The sequence below is a fragment of the Carassius carassius genome, chromosome 24, assembly GCF_963082965.1.
Source record: "Carassius carassius chromosome 24, fCarCar2.1, whole genome shotgun sequence".
Taxonomy (NCBI): Eukaryota; Metazoa; Chordata; class Actinopteri; order Cypriniformes; family Cyprinidae; genus Carassius; species Carassius carassius.
In genome coordinates this window covers 28,986,887-29,011,618 of record NC_081778.1, presented here as the reverse complement: position 1 = coordinate 29,011,618, position 24,732 = coordinate 28,986,887, and the positions used below count along the sequence as shown (strand labels likewise).

Here is a 24,732-nt window from a genome sequence, read left to right as displayed (position 1 = left end):
ATATAATGGAATAATAATATATATATATATATATATATATATATATATATATATATATATATATATATATATATATATATACTTTTGAATTGTAATAATATTTCATAATATTACTATTTTTACAGTATTTTTCATCAAATAAATGTACCCTTGTTGAACATAAGAGACTTCTATTAAAAAGTTCCAATTAAGATTTCTTTTATATATATATATATATATATATATATACATACATACACACACACACACACACACAGTGGTGTATTTCACAATAAATATGAATAATCATAATTAATCCAACATTTATGATTTCAAAGAGCCAGTTCCAATTCCACAACTGGTCAAATCAAATAATATTCCAAGTCATTTTTTTATTATTCTGTTTACTGAATAATGATGAACCATGAATATTCATTGTGCCTTTTCAAACGTTTTTGTGTTATCAGTTTTATTTCCCTTTTTTGCTGATGTTGTATGCAAACTGCACTTGAGACTCATTGTTCAAAAAAAAAAAAATACAAAAAATTCAGATATTTTTCATACATAGTTCTGCTTTAATTCTTTATGGAAAATGACATGCTCTCTATATTTTTATTTTTATTGTCTTAACAGCAGCAACTGATAGGGCAGAGCGGGGGGAAAGCTGTGAAATTTTTCTTTGTGAAACAGAAGTTAAATGTGTCCAGAAGCCCATATTTACAACATAAATGTATCTTGACTTATCTAGTGGTTATTTTGGGAGAAAGAGTAGGGAGGTGTTTCCCCCCACTTTACCCTAATACATGCAGCATCAGCATTCATTTGTGAAGATACAAATCAACACTTTGCTTATAAATCTTTTACATATAGATTTTAATAGCACAAAATATTAAACTAGTGCTGATCAGTCTTAAATAATAAAAATACTTTTTTTTCTTTACCGTGTGTGTGTTTTCAGTTATCTTCATTAGGCATGTTAAATACATCAAATTAAAAACTTAACAGTCTGGATGAGCATGTAAATAAAATAAAATAAAAGTTCTGTCCTCCATCTTATGCTAATTAAAGTGATAAGGTTATGTGTCCAGCATCTATTGATCTCAATAACTTGAGTAAGATGAAAAGCTTGCTGTATTTCTTATTTGTAAGTCTCTTTGGACAAAACATTTTGTTAAGTGAATAAATGTAAGTAAAAAAAAAAGAGAGAGAGAGAAAGGTTTGGCATGACATTTCATAAATAATACAAACAAAAATCTCGTACTGAGAGGGAACATTTAACATTTAAATTAATTAAAACTGACATTAATCCTTGTCAAACCTGAAAAACATTAAAATGCCTTTTAATTGTTACATAATATTTAACAATACAAATATGGCTGTCAGTCAATGAAATGGATTTCCTTTGGGTTTTTTTTTTATCATACTCATTCTTTCTTTATGATAACTCTACTGTTCATGCTGAACTCCTCTATGCAATATGTTCTTTCACAGGTTCTTACAGCAGGTCTTCTTTTCCTCCTGTCCATCTTCTGCTGGAGCTTTAGGCTGGGATAATGTCACAGCATTGATAGAGCCTCGGGTCACTTCTTTGCTGCTCACCTTTTTATGGATTTCTGAAAAAAAGAGATCAAACAATAACAGCATCATTATGATAATGAAGTCAAGTGCTTACACTGTTTCAAGCCTGACTGAAGAGGAGAAACCAAGAGGGCAAGAAACACGTTAAGTACATGTAAATATGGCCTTATGTGTTCAGAATAAACAGTAGCTACCTGTAAGCACAGTGTTGAACGCCGCCTCAACGTTTACTGACTCCAAAGCAGAGGTTTCCATGAACAGGAGATCATTCTTTTCTATAAATAAAGAATGATGAATATAAAGATATATTGTTTGACAAAATCTGTATTGTGTTGAATGATATATAATATATAATCTCTAAGAGAAGTCCCTAAAAATACAACCCAATGTAATATGAAGGAACTTTTTTTTTTTCAGGTGTTTAACCCGTCATTTGAATTACTGTGTAGCTTAATGAAATGAAATGAACTGGTGATTTTATGCAAGGACATTATCCATTTTTCTACAGATTTTTTTTTCTTTTTCTAATAGACTGGATAATAGACTAGAAATGTAAACTGTAAATTCATTGACATTTCCGTTAACTCTAAAACACAATGCAATGCAGTGCAAAATAGATTGTGCCCGATTTACAGATTTTTTTCATTACTGGTTTATAGTGGTTTATTTTACTGTCAGGAGTACTTAGAATATATATATATATATACACTGGAATATCAAACATAAATTACTATCATAAATGGTGGTAATCAAATCAATTTATAAAACTAACAATTTAGTTAATCTTTTAAAATGTAGTCTAACAAAAATTTAATAATTCCTTTAATTTTTAATAAATAAAATAATTATTTTTTAATTAAAACATGGATGAAGCATTTTAATACATAATATATATGATTTCATAATTTCTCCAAGTTAGAAAGATTTTATTTTGGCCGGCTATAGTGAAAAGCTTTGAGTTTCTGTGTGTTTTAATACATTTTATTATAATTCAATTATTATTATAAATATATTTGTTATAATTTCTTCGTTATAACCCTAATTTCGAAGTGTTGTCATGAAGACCTTTGAGTTTGCGTGTGAATTTTGTGTAAACTGGTAATAAATTGTCTTCAGTAATGACCTGCAAAGTCCTTTGCGTCCTCTGCTGGAACAGTTCGTACTGCTGCCAGGTCCGTTTTGTTTCCCACAAGCATCACTACGATATGAGGATCTGCGTGATCATAGAGCTCCTTCAGCCAGCGCTCTATACTTTCATACGTCAAGTGCTTTGAAATGTCATAGACCAGTAAAGCTCCAACCGCTCCTCGATAATATCTGAAATACAGGAAAACAGATCACATCAGATCAGATGGCTGGAGTAACTTCCTTTTTTGAGTGAACAGAACACTGTCATAAAACCTTATGTCATAAACAAGATCACATTTTTTATTTTTTTTTATTTGAGATGACACTATGGTCACCCTTCCCTTTTATGAAAAAGTGTTTTATGTTGCACAGAAGAAAAAACAAAAACGTGATGCTGAGTGTAATTGACAAAATTGTCATTTTTGGGGTACTATGGGCAAGTTTACTTGTTTAGCACCATCATTTATTATACCATGTTAAACTCACGCAGAAGTGATGGCCCGGTACCGCTCCAGTCCCGCAGTGTCCCAGATCTGAGCTTTGATGGTGAGATCGTTTAGCTGCACAGTTCTGGTGCTGAACTCCACTCCGATGGTTGTCCGGCTGTCAAGATTAAATTCATTCTTGGTGAATCGTGACAGCAAGTTGCTCTTGCCAACGCCAGATTCCCCAATAAGAACCACTGCAACAAAACAAGGAGGTGCGTATGAGTCTGGAAAACTTCCACTGCTTGGTGTATTAGGCTACCAACTACCAAAACCACTGCTTGGTGTATTAAGCAACATTCGGTTGTGTAAAATCTATGATTAGTTGTGGATTAAAAGTCCAGCCATTCACAAACTCATGATGTCATTTGTTGTCTTGGATTTGGACTCTTCAATAACAAGTGCAACATTAAGAGGCAAAATGTACTATACAGTCACAAATCGCATCCTCATTATGAAATTGTCCAGGCGTGTTGTTCATTAAAATTTGAGACAGAAGCAGATCTAATCGTCATATTCTTTTGTCGAAAGAAATCCCAGTACAGCACTCCTTATGGAAACTCATTTCAGGTGCAAACATGAATGACTCAAACATGTCAAAAGTAAAATCAACACTCCACCCATGTCTGATTATTATGACATTTCTGGGATTGTAGTTCATTTATCATATTATTATGTCAGGAGAGCAGTAAATAAAAAAACATTAGAAAACTAGAATCATACAAAGTTTTAGCATATTAAAGAAGCCTATGAGTATTAAAGGAATATATCACCCCAAAATAAACATTTGCTAAAAATGTATCACATTCAGGCCATACAAGATGTACATGAGATTTGTAGAAATTTTGCTCTGCAGTGAATGGGTGCCGTCAGAATCCAAAGTCCAAACAGCTGATAAAACAGCTTCACAACAAAGATTTACACAAAATCTTGTGTAGTGAAAAGTGGCGTGTTTATAAGAAACAAATCCATCAAGACGTTTTACTTTTACATTTAATCATTTAGCAGACGCTTATCCAAAGTGACTTACCAACGAGGACAATAGAAGCATTCAAACCAACAAAAGAGCAACAATATATGTGCTGTGACAAATCCCTGGTAGTGTAATGCAGCACATGTAGCAAGATTTTTTTTTCTTTTTTTAATACATACAAGGACTAAAATGTAGATTTAAAGGAAAGAGAATAGATAGAGCTAATGCTAGAGGGTGAAGTTATTATTATTATTTTTTATAGTAATTAACTTTTTCACTGGACGAAGCAATATTATGGATGAAGCAATATTATGGATTTATATTTTAGCCAGAAGCAACAGTTTGAAGTTAAAAAAATGAGTTTATTACAAACATGCAGCTTTTCATTTCACAAGACATTAACTGATGGACTGGAGTGGTGTGGATTACTTGTGGATTACTATGATGTTTTTATCAGCTGTTTGGACTCTCATTCTGACGGCACCCATTCACAGCAGAGGATCAATTGATGAGCAAGTAATGCAATGCTATATTTCTCCAAATCTGTACCCATAAAAAGAAACAAACTCATATTCATCTTGGATGGCATGAACATTTTCATTTTCAAATTTTCATTCTTTTTCCCCTTTACTGTTCCATTATTCCTTTAATTCAAGTGTTTGATATTTTAATATAATTTCAGATTAAACCACCAGCAAAGGGGGTGATAAACACGGCCCTTTAAATCAGTGCTTCCCAAACCTGTCCTGGAGGACCTGTCCTAATCAGACACACCCAGTTTAGTTCTGCAGTCTCTACTAACAAGTGAGTGTGTGTTAGATAAGTGAGACATACGAAAGTTGCAGGGCAGGGGGGCCTCCGGGACAGGTTTGGGAAGAACTGCTTTAAATGATCATTATCTTGAATGTTTTAAATTGTTTACTTTAAAACTTCTTGTTCTTTTTGCTTCAATCTAACCATAACAAAACCAACAAAAAATGCAGGTCATTTTAAGTAGTCTCTGTGATTTGATGATATTTAAAGAATGCACTAGCGGATCATTGTTTCACAAAGGGCTTTAACAGGGAACAACTATTTCCCCTCCCTTACTGAATAACTTAACAGTGATCTTGTGTAAATTAACCCTTGTTGTGGTGGAAATCAGATTTCAACCACCCTATAGGACCTTTACAAAAGAAGGAATGTAATTGCACAAGGTACTTCCAAATAATAATAAATACTTTTTTTGTTTAATATAAAAATGTGCAAAGCAAATGGGACCTTGTTTCTCTTATCACAATTGCATTATATATTCCTCTATTACTGATTTATTTTTTTATAACTTCAGAAAATACCAACAATACTCTACAACAGCAAAACAGTAAAATGAATGATTGCAGATCATAAAACTAAAAGAGTCCAAAGCTCCATCAGAGATGGAAGAGTCAATTCTTACCTTTGAAAACAAAGTTGTAGGCCTCATCAGACCCCATAGTGTATATCCTAAGCAGATCTTCCTTGACTAATCTATATTAGTGCTGCATGAGTCAAAATCTCAACCAATTCCAAGGAAGCCTAAGAATATGCTACAGTGGCTGACCTGAAATAGCAGAAAAGCAGTAAGGAATATAAATGTATCTCCACTTTTAATGGTGGACAGTTCAGTTGTTTGTACAAGGAACTAGCCCTGTTAAGTTAGCCTGGCAGTTCCGCTATCAAATGTGCCGTACCTGGGGGAAGTGGGCGTGACATTAGGTGTGTTCAAGTCAGGTCAAACAGGTAGGGCGAGTGCAGGTTCAGTCATATGAAACTGGGTGCAATAGTGCACCTGTTCAGCCAGTGAAACACCATAAGCAACCAATTGCTCTTTTAAAGCAGTCTCTCCCAAGATCAATAATGGATTACACGGTTAATTACAGCTTGAACACAAATATTAGAGAGGTTTTGTGAAGATTTTATGCTTTTTAAGACCAAGAAAATGGAATATGAGGAATAATTTGAATGGACAATGGACACAAAACATCAGTATAGTCTATAAATGTAAATGTATTGAAGAGGCAACTTCCAATTGATCTCCATTACTTTTTAATTAATTTAATTAAACCTTTGCTCACAAACACTAGAATATAGAAATTACTTTTACTGTACCTTCTGAAGAGACATCTTCGTCGTCTTTTCTAGTACAAAGTTTAAAGTTTCTTAAATCAAGATAGATTTACTTTAGAAGCAAAATGACAATATAAGAAAACTTGTTTTATGAGAAACTGATGAAAATGAAGTTAGCGTGATTAAAACAAACAAATATCTGTCTCAAAAATGTTTTCATACCCCATTGACACATATTTGTTCTTGTTTTAAATATAACCTCAATTAATTTTGTTCAGTTTCTCAGAAAACAAAACTTCATATCTTTTTGCATCTCAAGTAAATGTACCTCGATTTAAGGATGCTTAGATATTTGTACTGGAAACAAGACAAAAAACACAAAAAGGAAGATATTTTTTGCAGTTTATGCAACATTTAATGCCATTTATAAATTCACGATTTTGTGCTCTGATTTAAGACCTTTTACAGCTTTGATTTATAAAAGTGTGACTTTAAGACCTTTTTAAGAAATGCAGGAACCCCAAACTAAGACAGTGATATTTCATCTTCATAAACATGATGACACACACAATTTTTAGCTGAATGAAAATGCGTTTTAAAGTATTCCTTATTTTTTTATATTTTTGGCTCAACTAATATTATTCCAGATGTAATTAATAAAAAGCATCACTTTCTGGTTTTAAAGGTAAAATAACAACATGTAACAAAAAAAAGTATCCAACATTTATTTCATATTGTTGACACTGACTGCAAAAATACTGAGACATAAAGAAAAGATAATAAAAAGGGAAAATGCAGTTCAAATGTAATTACTTATGTTTATGCAAAGCATCATTCTGGGTCTAATAGCCACACAATTTTATATAGCAATCATATAGAGTATGCAAATAAATAAAGCCACAGGTAATATATTATAAAGGCCAAGATCTTTAGAAGTTTCTGTTTCAATGTACACAAATACACAGAAGTACATCCTACGATGCTGCCACTTGTGTTAGTGGTTCCTCAAGGTACTGCACTAAAGCTTCAGCCTGTGAACATAAACACAGTTACTTTGATTTCTCATGAAAATACATGCCATGTGAATTTGTTTCTTAGTAAACAAGAGTTATTATATATACACCAAATCTCACCTTTGCTTTAAGCATCCCAAAGCCTACTGTCTCCTTGGCATACATGCAAAGCAACAAGTTTGCAACCCGTGTAATGGCCACCCTGCCCTCCTGTAATGACAAATAAAATGCAGCAAATTATACAGAAAAATATTGTAGAACAATACTATAGTTTATCATGTTAGTATTAGTTCTGGCATGGTGTAATTTAAAAAAAAAAAAGCACATATGTTTCATAAATCCAGACACGCCTTGCTCTATAGCACCTGCTGTGCTGAATTTGTGCATATCTTGTATAATGCAAATGTTATTGCATATGTCAAAGATCAGGATTCACAATCATTTACTATATAACCCAAATGTTCCAATTTCATTCCTACCATACAATCCATCAGAATTAATTTCAGTTTGTCCTCATTAAAGGCCTGGTGTCCGTTTTTGTCGTAAGCTGCCCAGATGTTGCTGGCAATGGCTGCAGTGACTCTTGCATCAGTGTCTCCATATCCAGAATACGCCAATAGAGAGCCTTCATTATTCAATAACCTAAAATACAACAAAACCACTTCATATATATATATGCCTTTGACCTGCAAAGTGGCCCAAAAACTAAAACCAATATCTAATGGCATCTGCAAACATCATTTCTCAGAACCAATTTCATCATTTTTGCCCAATAAACACTAATTCATTAATAGTAAACATGCGTTTTGTGGTTTTTAGTGGATGTTAGTGTCTCCTCTTTTGTAATATTTAACAAACTTATTTTAAGTCATGATTTGCTTGAAAGATCTGTGTGCCGTATTTCTTTAAAATAACTACAGATTTGATTTGTTATGCAATCTAATGCAAATATATTTCGTGATTTTTAAGTAAGGCGCAAGTATGAATATAACATTGTTAATGATTTATAATCATAATGATATAACGACGACATATGCAAGACGACATTACTGAACAAAATCACCTAATTTTAATTTAAGAGAACATAAATGTACAATATTGTTTACCAATTTATCCGCTAGCTAAAGCTATACGGATACGAAGAAAGACTGGATTTCATATACTCACAGCGTGCTTTGTACGCCACTGGTGTTTGCTTGACTCAGTACTTGTGTTAATGCTTTAGGACGCAACATAATTTAAAGGCATTCGTCTATAATATTAATACACGTTTCAATGTTAGCAGAAAATTATAGCAAGAACTTCCTGCAGCCCAAGAAGAACATCAGCTGACTTCCGCGCTGATGGCACATGGGAAATGTAGTGTCACGACAGAGCTTGCGAACTACAAAAACGTGGACTACATTACAACAGAACGTAACAAGGATGATTCATACATTTGTTTTTCGGGTCATTAATAAAATAAAAATAACCAGAGTTGTTTTTTGTTGGGTTAAGAAATTAAAAGGTTGTCATTTTAATTATAAATTGCAATATATATATATATATATATATATATAATTTCCCACCTTTTATACAGATTTATAAATGCGTTATTAAAAATCGTAAATAATGGCAGTACTCGAGCGGTATCGTGTAGATAGTCTTCTTAGTACGCTTTAAGTGTATTTTTTTTTTTTTTTTACCAAGTTCAAATGTCTACAAACTGTATGTAAGAACTAATAATACTTGAGATTTCACAACCTTTTTGTTTTGGCTTTCCTTTGGGAGATGAGTGCAACAACCTCTCAAGTTAAGAAAGCCCTTTGTTAGGCTATTATCACTGTATCACAATATCTGAACTTAAATCTTAAACTGGCTCACCCTCAGAAGTCAGAACCGGTTTACAATATAACTGTAAATATGCATTCTTAAATATAAATATCCTTTATTGGCTTCAGTGGCTACATGGAGAACCTTTAACATCCATAGAACCTTTCCAATGCATTGAAGTTTTTTTTTTTTTAAGATTCTTTTATTTATTGAAATATTCTTTTCTCACTGAAAGGTTCCTTGAGGAACCAAAGTAGTTCTTCTACATCTGGCTTCACCCTTTGGAACCTTGACTTTTCAATATTTGACCCCCAAATTTGTATATATATATATATATTTTTTTTTTTTTACAGTAATTGCACCCACAAAAAGCAAATTTTACAGCAGAGCATAATGAACTAAAACTTCACCACAGGATTCACCATGTTTCCAATCCTGGAAATCACAATTGTAAAAATTATGGTTTTCAATTTTCATATCATGTGCTTAAGTACATTAGCAAGAAATTATATTACGGTATCTGGTTAAAGCAATCATAATGTGTAAAGCTTTGTGATCGTGGAATTAAATGGTTATGTAATGTATCAACAAGAACAAATGACTTGTGTGTGTGACCTCCACAATATGACAATAATTAGAAATGTTGTGATTGTAAGAGAATATGATCGTGAAATACTTCATAAATGTTTTAAAAAAATTAAATTGCATGGCCCCATGTAGCCCAACACTGCAAAGTAAAAAAAAACCCATTGGATTCAAGACAAAAATCTGAGGTAAGAAAAGGAACTACAAACCAATGAATATAGGTTTCTGTAATGCAATTCAGGTTGAATAAAGAGTGGATTATGGACGAGCTGCACAAAAAAAAAAAAAAATAGTTTAACATTTTAAATTCACAATAAAACACACAAAAATTGATTTCCATTAGAAGGGTAGCACTGAGAGAAGCTAGCATCACTGTCATGCTATAACTGCTGTTTTTTTGCCAGATAAACTTGATGTATCCAGTATACAATACAAATGTGTTTCAGGCACTAGAATAGTTCTATGTCAAAGCATAAAGATACGGTTGAAACAAATGGGGTCTACATTCGCCACTGCTTGTTAAGCTGAGAAATATTTTATTGATGCTTTGTTACAACCTTACCCATATGACAAGCCTTTAAGGTCAATTCATGTACATTCCTTACAAAGGCAAACGACAAAAGAGATGACTGAATATCTTTTCCAAATCTCATCTCCAAAACTCATTCCTTTCTAAAATAGCTGAAGTGTAAGCGATCAGAGTCAAGGTGTTATAGTGCTCCAACATGTTCATGTCTATTAGATTTCGATTAACACATCAAAATGTCAAGGAACGCTCAAATCAACGTTAACTCAAGAGGGTGGAAAGGGAGTAAAGGGTAAGCTCTATGTTTCTGCTATAAATACTGGTTTGATCAGGCATGAATTAGGAGAAACAGGGAGAAATTAAGGAAACCAAGCATTTTCACAGAAGACAAGAATACCTCTGGGCCTCAGTAATCAAGCATATGGATTTTATTCCCCTAACCACTGAGTAGTGCCTCATGTGAGTGTATTCTAATTGTAAGTAATGGTAATTTAATCTTGGTTCAGCAATTGTAAGCTTTGTCCCATCTTACTAGTGATGAGGGGTTAGTGTGACATCATTACACAGCGATTCTGGTTTGTTTGTTTTGTTTTTTTGTTCAAAGGAACACATTTGAAACCCTCATTGCTGATGATTCAGAAATCGACTGATTGAAGCATAAAAAAAAAAACACGATTAGAGTAATTGGAATTCTGTCTATATAGAGCTTGTCAGATCTTATGTGATGAGGACTATGTTTGCTTCTTGTCTCCCTTCGCAAGCTCTCAGTTGAATTAGGAAGGCTGGGAGCCGAGCAGTCTTTCAATGGCAGCGTTGATGTCGCCCCCGGTGGCGATGAGGGCCTGAAGGTTGGCTTCCCTGTTGATGAAGCCCATGGCACTCAGCTGCTCCAGCTGTTGCTGGAAACGCACTTCCGGAGTCTGAGTCTGCAAAGCAAGGTGAAAAGAGGTGAGCACAATCAAATATACAAAACATACTCAGTATTTTCCACAAGATTTGGTGATACACCTTCCAGAAGAAAATTTTGCACATTTTAAAAGTCTGCTAAAGCCCATTTTCAGTGTCTAACCTGACCGGAGTAAAAAGACTCTGCACTGAATTGTACCTGGACTCCAAACATCTTTTTAGTTGTGAAGGCGTCTCAAATAAGTAAAAGTGAAAAATATTTTGTAATGAGCATATTTTACTTTACAACAGGGACAATTACAACACTTTTGTCTTAATTTCTACACTTGCAATAGTGAAACCCTTGAGCTGTTATCTTGGCGGAAAACCTGCTGTTTCAGTTAAAACAGGTTCACAAATGAGTCTCATTACAAATCTGGTGAAATAGGGATTTGTAATGAGAAAAAGTGGAACACAAGCTGACCGTGAGAAAACTGTGCGCCTTGCACAACAGACTATTAAATCACAGCCTTTTGCAATTTCGTAAGGGTACTAGGACATATTGTGCATTCCATTTCAGTTCACTTGACAGATTCTTTGCCAAAAGAATGGCACAAAACAAGACAGTTTATGCTATTATGAGAATGTAAAAATATTTTTAATTATGAGACTGCCGGGACAGATTCGATTTCGGCCAATCACTAGAATATGGGTAATTAACAAGAAACACTAATAATGTTATTAACAACAACAAAAAAACGTAAGTACCAATGCATTCCCTCCGGCAAACATCTGTAGCATCTGCTGCATGAGCTGCTGCTGGGCAGTGTTTGTTCCAGCAGCGGGGGTGGGGGTGGGGGCCGGGGAGGGGACCTGGCCTGAGGGTGGAGGGTTCTCAGGAGTCACATTCACCCCTGTGGGCAGTGGGGCACCAGGGATACCAGCAGCCATCCCACCAGGTATCAGACTAGAAAGAGACCAGACACAAGGAAAGTGCAGATTTTGCCACACTGCTTGTTTAGATTCTGGGATCCGTCAACTAATTTACATTACTGAAAATTCAGCTTTGCATCACATTAATAAATTATATTTTAAATACATTTATAATAATAATAATAATAACAATAAATATTTCACACCATTTTCAGTTTAAACTGTATTATTACTCATCAAATACATGGAGCCTTGGTGAGCATAAGAGACTTTTTTTTAACAAAAAAAATGAAATAAAAACAAAAGTCCTATCCATTTGCCCTGCATGTTTCTATAGTGGTTGACAAATGGAATTGCACCTGGGCATGAGACCAGGGGCTTCGGTTTGAAGGGTTTGCAGTCCCTCCTGGATCTGCATTAGGGCTCGCATGGCTCGAGGATTTGTCATTACAGAAAGGGCTTCTGGGTTCTGCATCTGCAAGTGTGTCAGAAAAACAAGTCAGTTAGAAAATAAAACCTATACCCCATAGACAATCTACAACAACGCAAACTGGACACACCTGCTGTAGAAATACAGGCAACTGCTGTCTCATTTGCTCCTGTAGCTGTGGATTTCCGGCAAAGAGAGGGTTGTTCATAAATACCTGAAAGAATGTTTAGATTTTAGAACACATTAATAACAGATCATCACAGTAAATTAAAACTTCTATAAATTATGAACTTTTGGGAATGATGGTCTTGCAACCTGTGAGGCAATATCAGGATTCTGGGCCAGTGACTGCATCATGGTGCGCATATAAGGAGCAGAGAGCATGTTCTGCATTAGCTGAGGGTTCTCAGAGATCTGTTGCATTAGGCTCTGCATGCCAGGACTGTTGAACATACCTAAAAGCAAACCACAAAAAAAAAAAATAATAATAATAATAAATACCGTATTTTTCTGACTATAAGTCGCACCTGAGTATAAGTCGCATCAGTCCAAAAATACGTCATGATGAGGAAAAAAAACATATATAAGTCGGACTGGACTATAAGTCGCATTTATTTAGAACAAAGATCCAAGAGAAAACATTACCGTCTAGAGCCGCGAGAGGGCGCTCTATGTCTTCAGTGTAGACTACAGGAGCACTGAGCAGCATAGAGCGCCCTCTCGCAGCTGTAGACGGTAATGTTTTCTCTTGGTTCATGTCTCTTAGTTAATTTCTCTTGGTTCATGTCAAAATAATTTTGATAAATAAGTCGCACCTGACTTACGGTCGCAGGACCAGCCAAACTATGAAAAAAGTGCGACTTATAGTCCGGAAAATACGGTAATTCAATATAAAATCAATTAGAAATACTAAACAATTCTAAACTGAGATGTAAAGCCTTTTATGCAGCTTTTTTTTTTACATTATTAACAAATTTAATAATCAGTGCTCTTACATTATCTGCTCATAAAAAATAAAAAAAACATACATAGATGCATACACACACACACACACACACACACACATATATATATATATATCATTTTTTTAATCTAATTACATGATGTGGTGATTAATCGAATTAATTGCACATCAAAATTGGAGAAATTACTCACAAAAGATAATGTAAAGTCATTGTTGTGTAAAGCATCAAACAGGCGTTACAAAAAGTAGGTTCCGCAAGAAATATTTTGTTTGAAAAAATGTATTACATATAGCCTACTCTTTTGGACCATGTGAGTAAATGACAGAATTGTCATTTTTGGTTGAGTGAACTATAACTTTAATACTTTATTTTCTTCATTTTACTATTATTACTATGAAAATATGAAATTATTAATTTAATGAAATGATACTCTAAATAATAAAATAAAACTGTCAGTAAGTGGTGGTAAATGCCTTAATGATTAACTCAGAGTCATTTATTCATTCGTTTGATTCGTTCAAATGGCTGATTCATTCAGGAGTGAAGTAAATGGTTCTTTATGAATGGGTTACTGAATCATTAGGCTTGTTCGACTTGAAGCGCATCATTACCATCAGACCGATCGATGTGTTACATCAAAGAACCGCAAAAGTGTTAGACAGCAGACGACTCACTTTGTTTTTTTTAATCGCTCTTCGCGGTACTTTGATGTCATACACCGATCGTTCTGTGTAGTGCCACTTCAGAGCCAAAGCATATGCCAATGGTTCAACGTAGGGCTGGGAGATATGGAGCAAAAAATATATCTTGATATATTTTGCTATATCTCGATACACGATATAAAAAAGTGACGTGACATTCAGCCAAGTATGGTGACCCATACTCAGAATTTGTGCTCTGCATTTAACCCATCCGAAATGCACACACACAGAGCAGTGAACACACACACACACACACACTGTGAGCACACACCCGGAGCAGTGGGCAGCCATTTATGCTGCGGCGCCCGGGGAGCAGTTGGGGGTTCGATGCCTTGCTCAAGGGCACCTAAGTCATGGTATTGAAGGTGGAGAGAGAACTGTACATGCACTCCCCCCACCCACAATTCCTGCCGGCCCGGGACTCAAACTCACAACCTTTCGATTGGGAGTCCGACTCTCTAACCATTAGGCCACGACTTCCCCTATATATCTCTATCTTTACAGGAAAAATAACCCCCCAAAAACTACTGTAAAAACAAATATGCTAAATAGTACATGTTTAGGGCCCTATGAAATGCTTTATTTTTTTCTTCACCATATGTTTTATTGTTACCCAATTCTGTGTTTTAGCATGTGTAATTATTTAAATGCATAAAAACAACTTAATTTGTAAAAAAAAATTCTTAAAATAGCCTTAGGTGAAATGTTTTTTCACCTCTGAAATTTGTATTTACTTTAATAGTACTTTAATAGTAGTAGTAGTAGTAGGCTGTACATTGTGTACAATGTACATTGTGCTGAACAATAGTAATAGATTTCTGGCAAATACTTTTATTTTGACGGGTTTACCGTTAGAGTTCTGTGTATGTGATACTACGGTCTATGATGTGATATGACGATAGTTTTACTCAAATCAAATGGTCAAATGCTCGTGAAGTGACTCTCAGTGCAGTTCTGGAGATGTTGTTCATGTGTTCACATCCTTAATATTTAAAGATTTTAGTCCATATCGCAATTTGATGCGAGTGCAATGACCTACTTTTGATTAATTCATTCAACATTTGACAAATTCCATGACTTCCACTGTTAATTCCGTTTTAATGACTGGATTCCGCGATTCCGGAATGTTTCCGGTGTTTTCTGCATCGCGGAAATCATAGGGCCCTACAGTAGACATTTGCCTGCTGTTCGTCCGAAGCCTTAAAACAGAGGTATCTCCATATAATGGAGCCAGTTGTCCTTTTTTTAAAAGATGTTCTGTAGGCTCCGGGCTGGTAGTGGACGCCGCCATGTTCAATGAGACAACACGCGAGGGGAGGGGGAACAAAATCAAGGAGGCGGGGGCGAGCACAGCACAGAGAAGACAAACAAGCAAAGTGGCGGAATCAGAATATAAACAATATATCGATATATACGATATGTCAAAATCCATATCGTGTTTAAAAAATATCTTGATATATTTGAAATATCGAGATATCACCCACGCCTAGTTCAACGCGCCAAATGGTTCACCAAATTAGTTCAAAATGTGGATTTAGAAATGAAATGCCGAGTTGCTCAAGATGAACAGTTCTGCTTTGTCTGGCAGATGATCCACATAGGTCTGGGGCAGGGCAAGTGTGTCAAATGTGCCTTAAATTACCAGGCTAAATAAATACATTTATACACATACATACATACACACACACACACACACACACACACACACACACATATATATATATATATATATATACATATATACACATATATATATATATATATATATATATATATACACACATATATATATATACACACATATATACATACATATATGTACATAGATATATATACATATATGTATATGGATGTATGTTTATAAATAATATATATAAATATCATGGACCTTTTTTTTTTTAAATTAAAGCCAAATGTTTACATTAAAGGTTATTACCGTTTCCAAGGCTAGAGGAGCTGATGCCCAGAGGGTTGGACACACTGGGTGTGGTTGAGCTTGTGGTGGAGCTGGTGGTGGTAGCGGTCCCAGAGGCGGTGGTGGTGGTGGCAGCAGTAGCGTCAGGGGGACCCCAGGGATTTGGCAGGGGCTCTCGGTTTTCTGTCCTGGAGGGCTGTACTCCGGAGTTATCAGCATTTCCACCCAATGCCGAGAAGGGGTTATTTCCAAACTGTTCAAAATAAGATGATGCAATATAATGCCTGTTTCACACTGCAAGCTTGAGCTCCATGTCAGCTTCATGTCAGAGTAACTACATTGTCACACTCACAAGAGTATTCACACTGGAAGCTTTAAATGGGTAAATATTCTATACTTATTTTGGATTCTTCATTTTCTTTTGTGACATTCCCATTTTTGTTAAATTCGGTGCATTTTTAGCACATTTTGTATGAAGTCAAATTTATTTTGTCCATCAAAAGTGTGCTGTCACTTTAATTGAGCGTGAGCAGTGCAGCAGAAATAGACTCTGTGCCGAAACCATCACTTCAGCTTATGCTTGCGGTGTGAACCCTGCCTAACACTTACTGTTATTCATTTCAAATGAGTGTTGAGACTTGACTTTAAATTTGATCAATTCAGTAATATTTTAGGTGAAAATTACATTATTTTCTAATTAAAATAAATATTTTTTTCAAATCAATAAATGTGTCTGACCTGTTCACGTGCAGCACTAAACATGGGCTCTTGAATGTCTGTGTACATCCTCCGAAGAGCATTGTAACCCCCGGGAATACTCTCGAGGTTGCTAAGCGCGCGGTCCTGGTTACGCATCATCTCTTGCATCATGGCTGGGTTTCGTGCTAACTCCATTGTCTTAAGAAACAAAAAAAAGAATGTTACTAAAAACAAATCAGTTCCTTAATGCAATGAAGCAAATGCACACCTTTTATTGGTGCAAGTTGGACGACAAATATAACTGCACACTCACTTAAGCATTTTATTATTGCAAGCAAATCAACTATCTTGTAAATTTCCATTCTGTAGTACAAGTCCAAGAACATACCTGTCTCATGAGCTCTGGGTTGTTAAGCATGTGTGAAATCTCTGGGTTGCGCTCCATTAGTTGCTGCATCTGTGGATTTGCCACTATCATCTGCCTCATCAGGTCAGGGTTGGACATCATGCTCTGCACAAGCGGGTTCTCCATGATCTGAGACAGCATCTCAGGGTTGGACATGAGCTGTCGCTGCATCTGCTGCTGAAGCTCCATGAAGTTGGCAGATCCCATCCCAAGGTTAGACAGGCCTGAGAGGTCACCAAACCCAGCTGAAAACACACAAGGAGAACCAGTGTCAAACAAAAGCTAAATAAAATTACAGAACGGTCTTACAAAGAACAAAAATACTACATAAGGATTCACAATATTTGAATTTCAAACAATTATTACTAGAAAAGAAACTAATTTAGAAAAAAATATATAGTATACTTGAATACAAAATTGCAACAAAACACCATTGTAAAATTACATTGAAAAAAGACAATGATTCAAAGTTTGAATAGGTTAGGAAATATGTACATTCTGTCAATGTTTTCCTTGTATTTTTATTATTATTAATTTTTATATATTTATTTGATCTTAATTATTTTAGTTTTAGTATCAGTAATTTCAAGGCATCATTTATTACATTTTAGGTTTAAGACTTAAATAGTTTAATTACATTTAAAAGAGACAAAGGGCTGACATCTAGGGTTGGGTACCGAAACCCGTACCTATGGAACTGGTATGCACCGAACCAAATCAGAACGCAGATTTCGGTGCCTCTTAAATGCCTGAGCGATCCATTGAAATATTTGTCCTGGTTCTCTGAAATGTACACAAGAAGCAGGGGCATCGCTAGGCTTTTTAACGGGGCTATAGCATATTCACGATCGCCTCAGAGTCAGTCCCCTTAAATTTCATATGAAAATGACGGCAGACCTTTGTCCTCCCATCTTTCAGCGTGCTCTTTAATCTGCAGACCTCAGCGGAGCAGCGCGAGTGGGCTCAAACACAAACAGATGACAGGTGTGTGTTTATCGATAGATTGTTAGAATTAGTGTTGTCAAAAACCCTGTACTTCGGTACCAAGTCGGTACTAAAAAAATGAAAATGGTGACGGTAACAGGTTTCTTTAAGTACCTGTGGTACCGAGGACCCGGTCAACCCGGTTCTTGACGCATACAGCGCTATGATTTCTACTAAGGCAGAAAACGCGAATGGAATCTCAAAATCCAGTCATGAAAATGAAACTTACATTTTAATATGGACTGTCACGGAATTTGTCAAAGTTAGTCAAAGTTAACCATAAATTAATTAAATCTCCATATGGATCAGTATCTGTAAATATTAAGTCGCAAAAGTTGGTTGAAACATGAATCCTGCATGTTCTGCGCGTCTCTGTGTGAATGAATGAATGAATGGTTTGTTTACTACATAGACTGGACATACATAAACAACATCACCAGAATTGTTCTGAGTCACTTCACAAGCATTTTACCGTTTCATTTGAGTAACACCAGTGTCAATTTAACCTGTTAGCCAGCACCCCCCATTATGGGACTCACAGCTGAAAGTGCTTTTTAAAATATTTTTTTATTTGATATGGAAATACATGAAATGATACCTGGAGCAATCTAGAAAAGTAATGGGTTGAAAGTCACATGTCTCATGAGTTTCTATTTCAAATCTGAATAAGATACCATGAAAAAAGAGACTCCTGCAAATATTTTTATGAGACTATGTCTACACCCCCCACCCCCCAAATATACAAAAATATATTTCCCAATAGTATTGAAGGCTTCTACAAACTATTTAGTCAGTAAACATACCACTGCATAGTTTTTTTCCATTATAAAACACTAGACAGAAACTTAGACATCATATAAGTGATTTATTTGAGCACTAGAAAAATACAATAAGAATATATATATAAAAAAAAAAAAGATTTAACTTTTGTTTGCCAGCTACAGAAAATCCTGAGATTGCTAGAAATGCAGTATTTACAGTGAATTTTTTAAAAAGTGCTGATGGCCACTTATACAGATGGTAATAACACAAATGTGCCAAAGTAAATATTCCACTCTCTCTATTCATATAGACGCGTTCACTTTGATAGCCTTGATCATTCAGTAATAGCGAGCTGATTTGGGCTGATTTGCACTCAAACAGGTGGTAATCATGCAGATACATTCAACATAAAGCACACTTTCACATATATAAAAACTGTTGAAAAATAAAACAAAGAAAAAGGCGATCGCTATAAGTTCCGCCTCCATCAGCTGACAGGTGCGTCAGAGCACGTCACGAGGGAGCGACAAAATTCAAATATACTATCTTTTGCCTATCTTTCATTCATTATTTTTTCCGATGGATCACCTCATTCTGTTCGTGTCACTGTACGCTGCAAAACCATGTCGTTTTTTTACTACCAAGACGCAGTTTCTGACCGTGAGTTATTCCATAACGGACGCAAACAGTTCTGTCGCTGAAGAACTGAAATGTAAACAAAGGAATTATGATCCATATTACAACGTTATTGGTTCGTTGGACTAAACGTGTTCCATGAGATGTCGTTCAGTAGACCCTTACCTTTCCACCTAAACCGGGATTTACAGCTGTGGATGTGTTCATGACTCGTTATTACGACAGATCTGGTATGTACAGCGTTTCCATTGTTCATGTTTTTATGTGTACTGCTTGCACAAATGTAGCAAATACAGTCTTTATAACCGTTCCATTGAAAAACTGCGAGCTGTCGTTCAATGCTTGAGGCTTAGGTCTTTATAATGATACATAGATTGTCAAGATTAAATTTGTCCCGTTTCATTAAATCTATTCGTAAACACTGACACGTGCAAGTTTAGGGCCTTTCAGGATGAGGGCGTCGGGGTGCAGGCTAAGAGGTTAAAGGTATTCACGTCAACCCGTCAAAATAAAAGTTAATTTTTACATAAAGGCATTGTGCTAGAAATATTACTATTTAGTAGAATGTATGTGATACTGCTACTACTGTTGAAAAAATTGAAAAAAAAACACACAATATTTCTTCCATGTTTTAATTTTAATAGCAAATTTCCTTTATTTACCAAAAAAGAAAATGTGTTTAAATTTCATTTATTAAAAGACAATTGGAATTTGGGTGAAACTTGTTTACTGTTTTTGATAATTATATTACTTGTAGAAAAACTTTAAACACAATTGTAAATAAGTATAAAGAATGGCATTGGTTTTATTTTTAGTGATAAAAAGTTTTTTTTTTTTTTATTAGCATATTTTTGTGTTTTGCTTTGGTACCGAAATTGGTACCGAGAACCATGGATTTTCACTGGTATCGGTACTGAATACTGAAATTTTGGTACCGTGACAACACTAGTTAGTATATCTGTATCTGTGAAGTTCTTTGTCATAAAAACAGTTTAAAAGGTAATGAGGGAGCAATCGGTTTCTCATCTACTGTAAAGTTTTCTCTCTGTTCACCGCTCATCACATCACAGCTGTTTCCTCCAGCGACAATCGAGCCCTTAACACATTTGAACGCATACTTTAATTACACTAATTTAATTATACGTACTTTCTACATACACTACTGTGCAAAAGTCTTACACACGTTAGTATTTTGACCCCAAAGAATGGTGTTCTGCCAGTTATTTATATCTTTTGCTGTAGTATGTCAGTAGGAAATATCAGTTTACATTTCCAAACATTCATTTTGCCATTCATTTTAAGAATAATCTAGTGAGATTTCTGAATGCAGAAGCAGTCTGACAACAGCCGGTGCTCCACACAGAGATCTGCTTGTCCATTCAAAAATCTCACTATATTATTATTAAAATTAATGCCAAAATGAATGTTTGGAAATGTAAACTAATATTTCCTACTGACATACTACAGTAAAATATATAAATAACTGGCTTAGAATCCTTTTTGGGGGTGAAAATCCTAATGTGCTTAAGACTGTACTTTACAAACGACATTGTTGCTACTTTATAAAGAACAGAGGTGGGTAGAGTACCCAAAAACTGTACTCAAGTAAAAGTAAAAGTACTTCTAGAAATATTTACTCAAGTAAAAGTAAAAGTACTAGTCTTGAATAGTTACTTGAGTAAGAGTAAAAGAGTATCGGATAAAAAATCTACTCAAGTAGTTAGTTACTAGTTACTTTGGGTCATATATACTGAGCCTATTTTTATTTAGATATATAGATAAAATGTATGTAATGTATGTGTGCGTGTATAAATGTATATATTTCATCAGTCTTTACTCCAATTTATGTAATTTATTATAAAACCCTGTCTGTTTACTTAAGTAACAGATATAGGTGTCATGCCATAACATATTTTTAATACGGCTGACTTTATATTAAATGTGAATTTAACATTGAAAGTTAATGTGATATAAATATTGCTACTAATCTTTCATTGTTCAGAAAGAGAGCAAATAACATTTACATTATTAAAGATCATTTTCACAGACAGTCTAGATTTCAATCACTCTCAGAAACTCCCATTAAAATCACTGAAACTGTTAACACTGTGAAATCAATATTTAATTAAAGATTCGTATAAACATCTGCACTTTGTTGTTTCTGACGAGAAAATTCGCCAGAAAGAGGTATTCAGTCAGTGAGCGAGTGAAGGAAGAACCGGAATTTTAGCGATGACTCATCGGAACACCTCTGATTGGCCAATGCTTTAATAAGCTCAAAAGAATCATGTGTGATTGGTTATAATGCGCAGCGCTGCATAAACGCATCTATCTCTGGCTCAGCGCCAGCAAGCGATCACAGATCTGAATTTAGCAGCTGATTATATGACTTGCTGAACGTACTCACGCCGGTGTGATTGTATTAAAATTAATAAAATCTTAATCGGCTATTTTTTGTCTTTTGGAAGCTGCATTCAACTTGACTCCCCTCTGTTATAAGCCACACACGTACAACAAACTAATGTCAGTGGTATCGTGTACTGTAATCGAATGTAGCCCAAGTTATTACCTGTTAAACAGTAGACAGCACACGCGGTGTTCATCTAATAAGGATCTCCATCGCTAGCAAATAATAGCCTTTGCAGATTTCAATTCAGTGCAGTTCCAGCCACGTTTTCAACGCTCTTTCTGTTCTTAAACATTACAACTCCGAGTGAACCACTTCAGACGCTCAGCGCGTGCGGCAGGGAACTGAACGACTCATTCAAACTGATTCATGAACCAATTCACTCGTTTGCCAATTGGTTTGATCAAGCCTTTGAACAGAATTGACTCAAAAGAATGAATCATTCGCGAAAGGGCAATCGCTCATTGCCCAGAGAAAAGTAGACGGCGCGTTTGGAATAAACTGAAGCACCTAACATTTATTGCATTAAGATAAAGTAACGAGAGGAGCATCGCCCAAAGTAACGAAGTAAAAGTACAGATTTTCCCCCAAAAATTTACTCAAGTAAGAGTATAAAGTACCCATCTTTAAATATACTCCGAAAAGTATTCGTTACCCCAAAAAATTACTCAAGTAAATGTAACGAAGTAAATGTAACTCGTTACTACCCACCTCTGATAAAGAATGACCATACAGTCATGCACAGAACTGATTAAAGACAGTGACAGTCAGCACTCATTTTAACTAAATATCAGAGTGATTGACAGAGATACATTAGAAACATTATGTGTGGTTTTGTATTAAACAATGACCCAGATCATGATATACATTTATTTCGCTTAGAGTAAGGGAAGCTTGGAGAATGAGAGCATCCAAGGAGTGTGTGAAAACTATGGATTTATTTTAAATATTTTGTAATGTTCTTTAATGTTATCCATAGTTTTTCGCGGCTCTGTTTTTTTTTCTTTGATAACTATTGGTTCTAGTACTGTTTAGGCACCAGTACGGTTTTAAAAGTATCGAAATGGCACCGGTATCGTAAAAAACCCAATCAACCCTACTGACATCTAATATAAACAAACTTAAAGATATTCCTCACCTAGAATATTTGGTGGCTGTGTCGGGGTTGGGGACGACCCAGTGTCCCGTGGAGTGCCCAGGTTGCCGGCCGGGCTGGGGTCAGCGGTTCCAGCCGTGTTGCCCTGAGATGGTCCAGGGCCAGAAGAGGCTGAGGTCTGCGAACTACCAGTTGAACTCCTACAAGGACAAAACATTTTAAATGCCCAGGCATCATCCTACAACACATTGTGGCTTTGCATATGCAAATCCCATGAGTGTTTTGACCCTAAAAGCAGGTCATCTTACTTTTGTGCGGTTTTGATGACCAGGTGCACCGTGAGTCCGTCTTTAATGCCATGCTGGCCGAGCGTGTCTCCATCCTTCAAGATCTTACCGGCGAAAATCAGAACCAACTGGTCCTGCTTCGCCTTAAATCTTTTGGAGATTTCCTCTTTAAACTGTCGTGAGGACAAAAACACGCGCTTATGATGTTATACGTGAAATCAACCTCACTTTTAGACAACAACACGATCTCTTTTCTTAGAAATTATCTCGTAAACATTAACCAGCGACTGGTCAAATGAACTGACATAAACACTGCTTGCACCACCTTAACATGAAATGCTATATAACTCGTTATTTAATTTATCCATATATTGTTGAAGTCAACAATAAAAAGCAAAAAAGAAAGATCGAGCGCGAGCAAAGATGACACACTAGAACCTTCTGCCTAAGCAGGCCGTTTCTTTAACGACAACGGCTAGTTAGAAAGCCTTACTTTGCAGGCGTTTTGAAAGACCAGAAACGATTAAAAGGATGCTCAAAATGACCTAATTTGAGTATTAGCAAAAGTGGAAGTCATTCTAAATATCCCCTGAGACGATTTTCGGCTTTGGACTGTTCGTCGTCAGCCGTTAGCTCCTTGGCTAAAGCTGTTAGCCGCTGGTGTAACGAACGCCCGGGTGATACAAACAACAAGAAGCCGCCAAACAATCACCTGTGCAACAGATGAGTCCTCAGCGATGGCTATTTCTTCTTTATCCTTCGGTGTTTTGACGGTGACTTTAATGATAGTCGCGCTAGCGGCGGCATTCTCCTCAGTGTTAGTCTCCACGGCAGGGTCCGTGCCGCTATTCTCCGCCATCTTTACTCTTCTTTTACTTCATTACATCTTCGCACCAACAAGCAGCGGGGAAAAGTGCTGCAAACGCCGATTGTTCCACAGCGCCTTCTGGTGGCACGGAGTGTCTTCGACATCACCACACAGCTCTCACTGTATTAAATGACCCAAAAAGCTCCAAGTACGCGGTTATTGGCACATTATGTCAAGTCACCTTTATTTATATAGCGCTTTAAACAAAAAGGATTGCGTCAAAGCAACTGAACAACATTAATTAGGAAAACAGTGTGTCAATAATGCAAAATGACAGTTCAAGACAGTTCATCATTGATAAGTGATGTCATCATCTAAGTTAAGTTTAAATAGTGTCTGTGCAATCATTTGCAATCAAGTCAACAATATCGCTGTAAATTAAGTGACCCCAACTGAACAAGCCAGAGGTGACAGTGGCAAGGAATCAAAACTCCATCGCTGACAGAATGGAGAAAAAACCTTTAGAGAAACCAGGCTCAGTTGGGGGGCCAGTTCTCCTCTGACCAGAAGAAACCAGCAGTTCAATTCCAGGCTGCAGCAAAGTCAGATTGTGCAGAAGAATCATCTGTTTCCTGTGTTCTTGTCCCAGTGGTT

General features: G+C 35.7%; 3 protein-coding genes across 3 annotated transcripts; all 3 read right to left on the bottom strand.

The window, feature by feature from the left end:
• Window positions 1–533: 533 nt before the first annotated feature.
• LOC132103398 (ras-related protein Rab-25-like) lies at window positions 534–5,708 on the bottom strand. Its single transcript, XM_059508479.1, has 5 exons — window positions 5,579–5,708; window positions 3,172–3,367; window positions 2,681–2,874; window positions 1,752–1,832; window positions 534–1,592 (listed from the first exon to the last, which is right to left on the bottom strand). The coding sequence occupies exons 1-5, from the start codon at window positions 5,613–5,615 to the stop codon at window positions 1,465–1,467; spliced, it is 636 nt and encodes a 211-aa protein (XP_059364462.1). The 5' UTR covers window positions 5,616–5,708; the 3' UTR covers window positions 534–1,464.
• Window positions 5,709–6,939: 1,231 nt separating this feature from the next.
• LOC132103400 (ragulator complex protein LAMTOR2-like) lies at window positions 6,940–8,603 on the bottom strand. The gene is made up of 4 exons (XM_059508480.1): window positions 8,409–8,603; window positions 7,721–7,883; window positions 7,362–7,451; window positions 6,940–7,259 (listed from the first exon to the last, which is right to left on the bottom strand). The coding sequence occupies exons 1-4, from the start codon at window positions 8,474–8,476 to the stop codon at window positions 7,203–7,205; spliced, it is 378 nt and encodes a 125-aa protein (XP_059364463.1). The 5' UTR covers window positions 8,477–8,603; the 3' UTR covers window positions 6,940–7,202.
• Window positions 8,604–10,151: 1,548 nt separating this feature from the next.
• LOC132103396 (ubiquilin-4-like) lies at window positions 10,152–24,159 on the bottom strand. Its single transcript, XM_059508477.1, has 11 exons — window positions 23,983–24,159; window positions 23,292–23,443; window positions 23,026–23,183; window positions 17,081–17,343; window positions 16,732–16,890; window positions 16,015–16,246; window positions 12,728–12,867; window positions 12,543–12,626; window positions 12,342–12,457; window positions 11,818–12,016; window positions 10,152–11,090 (listed from the first exon to the last, which is right to left on the bottom strand). Exons 1-11 carry the CDS (start codon window positions 24,127–24,129, stop codon window positions 10,938–10,940), a joined length of 1,803 nt encoding a protein of 600 aa, XP_059364460.1. The 5' UTR covers window positions 24,130–24,159; the 3' UTR covers window positions 10,152–10,937.
• Between the last annotated feature and the right edge of the window lie 573 nt (window positions 24,160–24,732).

What these genes read in the sequence shown, in the direction of transcription:
- LOC132103398 (XM_059508479.1), bottom strand. Translation starts at nt 5,615, where the DNA reads ATGGGGTCTGATGAGGCCTACAACTTTGTTTTCAAAG. An exon ending in CTACAACTTTGTTTTCAAAG is followed by an intron (nt 3,368 to 5,578) that starts GTAAGAATTGAC and finishes GTTTTGTTGCAG; the next exon opens with TGGTTCTTATTGGGGAATCT. An exon ending in GTTCAACACTGTGCTTACAG is followed by an intron (nt 1,593 to 1,751) that starts GTAGCTACTGTT and finishes TCTTTTTTTCAG; the next exon opens with AAATCCATAAAAAGGTGAGC.
- LOC132103400 (XM_059508480.1), bottom strand. Translation starts at nt 8,476, where the DNA reads ATGTTGCGTCCTAAAGCATTAACACAAGTACTGAGTCAAGCAAACACC. An exon ending in AGTGGCGTACAAAGCACGCT is followed by an intron (nt 7,884 to 8,408) that starts GTGAGTATATGA and finishes GTTGTATTTTAG; the next exon opens with GTTATTGAATAATGAAGGCT. An exon ending in TTGGGATGCTTAAAGCAAAG is followed by an intron (nt 7,260 to 7,361) that starts GTGAGATTTGGT and finishes TTATGTTCACAG; the next exon opens with GCTGAAGCTTTAGTGCAGTA.
- LOC132103396 (XM_059508477.1), bottom strand. Translation starts at nt 24,129, where the DNA reads ATGGCGGAGAATAGCGGCACGGACCCTGCCGTGGAGACTAACACTGAG. An exon ending in AGGACTCATCTGTTGCACAG is followed by an intron (nt 23,444 to 23,982) that starts GTGATTGTTTGG and finishes TCCTCACGACAG; the next exon opens with TTTAAAGAGGAAATCTCCAA. An exon ending in CTCCTCTAGCCTTGGAAACG is followed by an intron (nt 12,868 to 16,014) that starts GTAATAACCTTT and finishes GTTTGCTTTTAG; the next exon opens with GTATGTTCAACAGTCCTGGC.